Below are 3260 nucleotides of genomic sequence, written 5' to 3' on the forward strand. Positions count from 1 at the left end.
ATTGCCAATGCATAACCCCCAATTGGCAGGGTCCAGAACATAGTCAGGCTGAGAGTTCCAAATCTAATGCACATCAAAATTTTTTTTGTAACAAAATAAATATATCATAATCCGATCTAAATATGCATATACGATGTAAGAATAGTAAATATAACAATAGTCCGAAAAATATTATTCCAGTTCACATATCCATTTGTCATTCAAATCATCATCTCGTAAATTCATAAATCACATATAAATTGTTAATACAAAAATAATATTATATAAATGAAGAGTCTAGAAAAGGCAGTTCATTACTTACGTTAAACGCGATCCACAACAAATCCAATTAATCTCACAAATTCCTCGCAGATCCTAATATCCAAAAATCATATTTTCTTTTAAAATTAATCACAATATATATATATAACTTAAATTTTAACATTCTTTCAGGGCCGATCCTGCAGAAGTATCTAGCATCCCGGGTTCGGATTCGGATTCGGGTTCATACTCGTAAACCACCCTCCTCCTTTTATTTTGTTATTATTATTTTCTTTCTTTTTTTCTTTCTTTTTTCTTTCTTTCTTTTCTTTTCTTTTTCTTTTCTTCTTTTTTTTCCTTCTCTTTTCTTTTCTTTCCTTTCCTTTTCTTTTTCCTTCTCCTCCTGAAGCTTCCTCTCCTTCCTTTTGTTTTTCTTGTTTTCTTCTTCTTCTCTTCCCCTCTTCTCCCGCGACCATGGAGAGGAAGGTGCGACCCCATGCCGACGCTCGGAAGGGGTGGCGGCTAGAGGCCGGCGGTGCCGACGGCGCCTGCAGCCGGTCGGCGGTGCCCGCGACTTGTGGTGGTCGGCCCTCTCTCCATCCCGTGGAGAAGAGAGGGCTCGGAAGGGCGACTGACCCTCTCTTCTTCCCATGGAGGAGAGAGAGAGCTCAAGAGAGGAAGAGCCCGTGGTGGGGACCCGCAGCGTCGGCGGTGCTTGCGGCCGCGCACGGGTAAGTCCCCTCTTCCCTCTCTTCTTCTTTCTTTCTTTCTTTCTTTCTTTCTTTTTCAAATGGTTTAACAGAGAGATGAAGTTAGGAACCTTACCTCAGCCCCGGCGAAGATCCGGCGGCTTTCTTCTTCTCCGGTGGCAAAAGGAAGTAGCGAAAGACCACCCGAACCAAAGAGGAGCGGGGCTTCAGCGGCTCTCTCTCCCTCTCTTCTCGGCTGGTAGCCCAAAGAAGAATAACCCAAACCAGGAGGACGTGGCGGGGCGGCTCTTCTTCGAATGGCTTCAACGAGAGGAGAAGCCCTAAAAAATACAGGGGAGCCGGCTTCTTCGTGATGGCTCCCCCCCTCATCACACGCCCTCACGTGCGCCGCACGTGAGGCCGAAATCCTTGGGCTGGGCCGGTCAATGGACCGGGCCCAGTTTCAGGGTCTCTCATCCTCCTCCCCTTAAAAAATTTCGTCCACTAAATTTTCATACATGCAGGTTCAAGAGTAGAGAATATTTCTTCAAAATCAAGTCATAACACTCTTTAAATCAAAGTCGTCTTTTTGATCAATGTCATAACAATTTCATTCACCACACTTCTTCTGCACACTCTGATTTAAACCTCAACATACCCATGTCAAGTCTAGATTTTTTTTTAATTAATTTTTTTTAGAATTACTTGCTTATTGGTACATTCATTACTATGTCTTAATCCGTGTGAACACTTCTAAAATTTAATAGTTCATATTCTTCTTTTGACAATTAATCAAAAAAATATCATATAACTATTTAATCTTTTCTTGCAGCATAATGAGTTGTCTAACAAAGAGCAGTGGCATGGCAAAACAATAAATAGAAATAAATATTGGGACTAGATTAATACTTGTTGTCAACACATCAGAAGCCTGTGCATCTTGTTGTGTAAGTACAAATACTCTTTCTTGAGTCTTTGGCCCCTGGCTTCCTTCCATTGCTTGAGTAGTCTATTCTTGTTTCTTTATAGGCAGTCTGCAATTTTATGACATATCTTACCGCATCTAAAGCAGGCACCGGTGTTCCAATGGCAATCCTTGTCAGCATGAGCCTTACCACATCTAGAACATTTATTGATATTCATCTGCTTAGGATTGTCACTCGTTGATTTCTTGTTTGAACTTTCGGCATTTTCATTGCTCTGCCCCTGAAATTCATTCGATCTGTTTCTCTTCTTTTGATTTCTTTCCCTTTCCAATCGTTCATCATTAACTTTCCTTTTAATTATTAAAGCCTTATTTACCACAGCTGCATAGGTAGTTAATTCATAAGGTACCACTTGTTTTCTAATTTCAGTCTTTAGTCCCATCTCAAATTTATGTGCTTGATCTAGCTCATCCTCGACTAACTTTGGAACAAATTTGGCTAGCTCGATAAATTTAACTTCATATTCTGCAACAGTCATATTTCTTTGCTTTAGGTGAATAAACTCCTGCTCTTTCTGCATCCTTACACTCTGAGGAAAATACTTATCATAAAATGCTCCTCGAAATTTTTTCCAAGTGAGTGGCTCCCTATCCTGCTCATATTTATGTTCCAACATCCGCCACCAGTTGAATGCCTCACCTTGCATTATGTATGATGCAAACAAAATCTTTTCATCATCCTGGCATCTCAAGACAGCAAATGCTTTTTCCATCTCTGTAAGCCAATTGTCTGCTTCCAACGGTTCTGTAGTCCCCTTGAAAGCTGGAGGAGCCAGCCTCATAAATTCAGCTATACTGCTACGCTGTTCACACTGTTCTCCTCGTCCTTGCTGTGGTTGTCTTTGGGGCAACTGCGCTTGTTGTTGGAGCAACTGCTGTTGCATCTGCTGTTGCATCTGTATAAGGCCCACTATGGTCTGCATAACCTGGCCAAGGTCTAGTTCTTGTTGTCCTGTCTGAGTATCACTAGCAGGATTGACGACTCTCTCATGCTGAGGGGTGTTACCAACTTGTTGGGGTGTGCTGTCATTTTGCGGGTTGGATGCCTTATTAGTAGCTCTGCGAGTAGTTTTTCTCGTCCGACGTGGAGGCATCCTGACCTATATCTATCAGATAGCAGCATGCCAATAATAAGCTTACCAGTTCATTACAAGTACATAGAATGGTTGCTACAATCATCATAAACTAACGTCCCAATGTCCCTAGAGTCTACCCACCTACACTCATGTCATGTCAGATTTTCTTATCTCATAATTTATCCAATTATGCTTTGATACTATAAAAGTTGTCATGCCCCCGGCCCGAGATCGCGAGCCGGGGGTCCACGCCAACCGCCGCACACCCGT

General features: G+C 42.0%; 1 protein-coding gene across 1 annotated transcript; it reads right to left on the reverse strand.

Annotated features, from left to right (window-relative positions):
* Positions 1-1952: 1952 nt before the first annotated feature.
* LOC120106834 lies at positions 1953-3008 on the reverse strand. The gene has a single exon (XM_039119899.1). The coding sequence runs from the start codon at positions 3006-3008 to the stop codon at positions 1953-1955; it is 1056 nt and encodes a 351-aa protein (XP_038975827.1).
* Between the last annotated feature and the right edge of the window lie 252 nt (positions 3009-3260).

The sequence above is a fragment of the Phoenix dactylifera genome, unplaced genomic scaffold (assembly GCF_009389715.1).
Source record: "Phoenix dactylifera cultivar Barhee BC4 unplaced genomic scaffold, palm_55x_up_171113_PBpolish2nd_filt_p 000657F, whole genome shotgun sequence".
Taxonomy (NCBI): Eukaryota; Viridiplantae; Streptophyta; class Magnoliopsida; order Arecales; family Arecaceae; genus Phoenix; species Phoenix dactylifera.